The 2,038-nt window shown below is 62.7% G+C and overlaps 1 protein-coding gene across 1 annotated transcript in view; it reads right to left on the reverse strand.

Annotated features, from left to right (window-relative positions):
• Positions 1-2,038, reverse strand: part of GALK1 (galactokinase 1) — a 9,295-nt gene that overhangs the window by 2,133 nt on the left and 5,124 nt on the right. The window contains exons 4-7 of the mRNA XM_009324614.1: positions 1,686-1,858; positions 1,242-1,361; positions 601-736; positions 3-184 (exon numbers count right to left, since the gene is read on the reverse strand). Coding sequence (XP_009322889.1) covers positions 3-184; positions 601-736; positions 1,242-1,361; positions 1,686-1,858 — 611 coding nt within the window. The remainder of the gene's footprint in view (positions 1-2; positions 185-600; positions 737-1,241; positions 1,362-1,685; positions 1,859-2,038) is intronic.

Consider the following 2,038-nt stretch of genomic DNA (forward strand, 5'->3'; position numbering starts at 1 on the left):
ACCTTCCGGTGCGGCCATGGTGGCATCTCGCAGGCGGGCCTTGCCAAGCGCCGCGGCCGCCTCCTCGCACTGCCGCCGGCGCATGGGGTACTCGCTGCCTGTCAGCGTGTGCCGCACGTTGGAGTTGGTGATGAGGACGGCCAAGCTGGCATCGGTCAGTGGGACGAGGACAGTCTCCAGGGACCTGCAGCGAGAGCTCAGCGCGGGCCGTGTGCCCGTCCCCCCTGCCCGCTCCAGCCCTCGGCTATCCGGGGTGAGGCCATGTGGCAGGCAGCTCCTGCCTCCAGAGAGGCAAAGTCCATGTGGTTTAGGATTTCGCTCGAGCATTTCACTCCCTCCCAATTATGAGTCTCATAATAGGCCCTAACGACTTTGTGGGAAAGACAGCCCAGGCAAGTAGCAGAAAGGATGCAGGAGGAGGAATCAAGACACAGGAATTAAAACGCAGGGAGCCCCAGTCCCCCGATGAGATATTGGGCTGGGTTCAGTGGTTAACCCCTCCCTGCACTCCTGCATTTACTTCATGGCCACGGGACCAGCTCGTCCCCACCTGCCCGAGGAGGTGGGCACAGCGCAGCGAGCTCGGCGCTCGGCCCTGACCTGCAGTCAATGAGCAGCGCGTGGCCTTCCTTGCCCATCACAGATATGAACTGGTCCATGATCCCGCAGGGCATGCCGGCAAACGTATGCTCCGCTTTCTGGCACGCCAGCGCCTTGGCTACCAAATCACCGTCATCTGTGCCAGAGCAGAGAGACGCAGGTTAGCAGCTCTGGGACCTTTGCCTCCTGCCTTGGAGCAGGGGGAGCAAACAGGAAGATGAAGGATTGCTTTCCCATGGAATGGGGTCTTGCTGCAGGTGCTTGCTCCTGTGCCAGTGCACAGCATCTGTGCCAGCGTGGGTCCCCGGATCCAGCTGGATGCGATAATTCCGCACTGGTGTCTCTCCATTTTTGGGGACATGAGGGTGGGGAGAAGATGCTCCCAAGGGAACATCCTCTCATCCCCCCGGCCAGCCCCAGGGGTGGTCCATGGGCTTTAGAGGTATGGTCAGGTCAGGTTGGGTGAGTCGGAGGAGCCCTGCAACCACAGCGGTGCCAGCCCTGGCTGTGGCAGGGGGTTGTGACCCACTCTGCAGTGGTGTTTCCCCGAGGGCTGTGGGATCTAGCTAAGGGCACCCCCCTCATCCCGGCTCCCACCCGGGAACGGAGGTGCCAGGTGCCAGGACCGGCTGCTGCCTTACCAGGGCAGAGCTGCTGGAGGAAGGTGTAAGTAGCCACCTCCAGAGCGGCCGAGCTGGAGAGGCCCCCGCCCAGGGGGATGTCACTGGCTATCACGGCACTGAAGCCCGGCACGGGACCACCTGCGGGAACAGAGGGGAGGAGGGGGGCTGTGAGCCCCTGGCTGCCCTGCCCCACAGCTCACAGGGAACTGACAGAGAGGAGCCCCCTGTCCAATATCCCATTTTAAAACGCAGGGTGACCCACAATAGAGCGTGACCCGGGCATCCCCCCGCCAAACACAGGATTCTTTGGAGCTGAAAGCGCCTCTGCTGGAGCCTGGCCCCAGCAGCAGCTGCAGGATTGCACCAGCACTGGAAGAGCCCCTGGAGCACACCAAAAGCCGGGCACTGAGCACCGTCCCCATGTGAGGTGGGCTCTAACCCACCTGGCAGCCTGGGCCTTACCCCGGTAGTGCTGGATGACGCCCTTGATGTAGTTGGCCCAGCGAGGCTGCCCTGGGCTCAGAGGGCTGCCTTGGCGGGGAGCCAGGAACTGCACTCTGTGGGGCTCGTCCGCCTCCACCGAGGTGGTGAGGATGGAGATGGTCCCGTCCTGCGTGGGGGATCCCACTTTCTGGCTATTTTAATGCCCCACAGGGTCAGTCTTAGCACCGAAATGTTGTGACCAACCACCCCAGCTCAGTGCCGGGGTGCTGGCTGCTGGGCTCTGGGGGAGTGGAAACCCACCACGAGGCCGTGGCAGGCTTTGGGATGTTTTCTTGCCTGCAGGGGCATTCGGTAACAAGCTGCCCTGCTCC

The sequence above is a fragment of the Pygoscelis adeliae genome, unplaced genomic scaffold (assembly GCF_000699105.1).
Source record: "Pygoscelis adeliae isolate BGI_AS28 unplaced genomic scaffold, ASM69910v1 Scaffold445, whole genome shotgun sequence".
In the NCBI taxonomy this organism is placed as follows: domain Eukaryota; kingdom Metazoa; phylum Chordata; class Aves; order Sphenisciformes; family Spheniscidae; genus Pygoscelis; species Pygoscelis adeliae.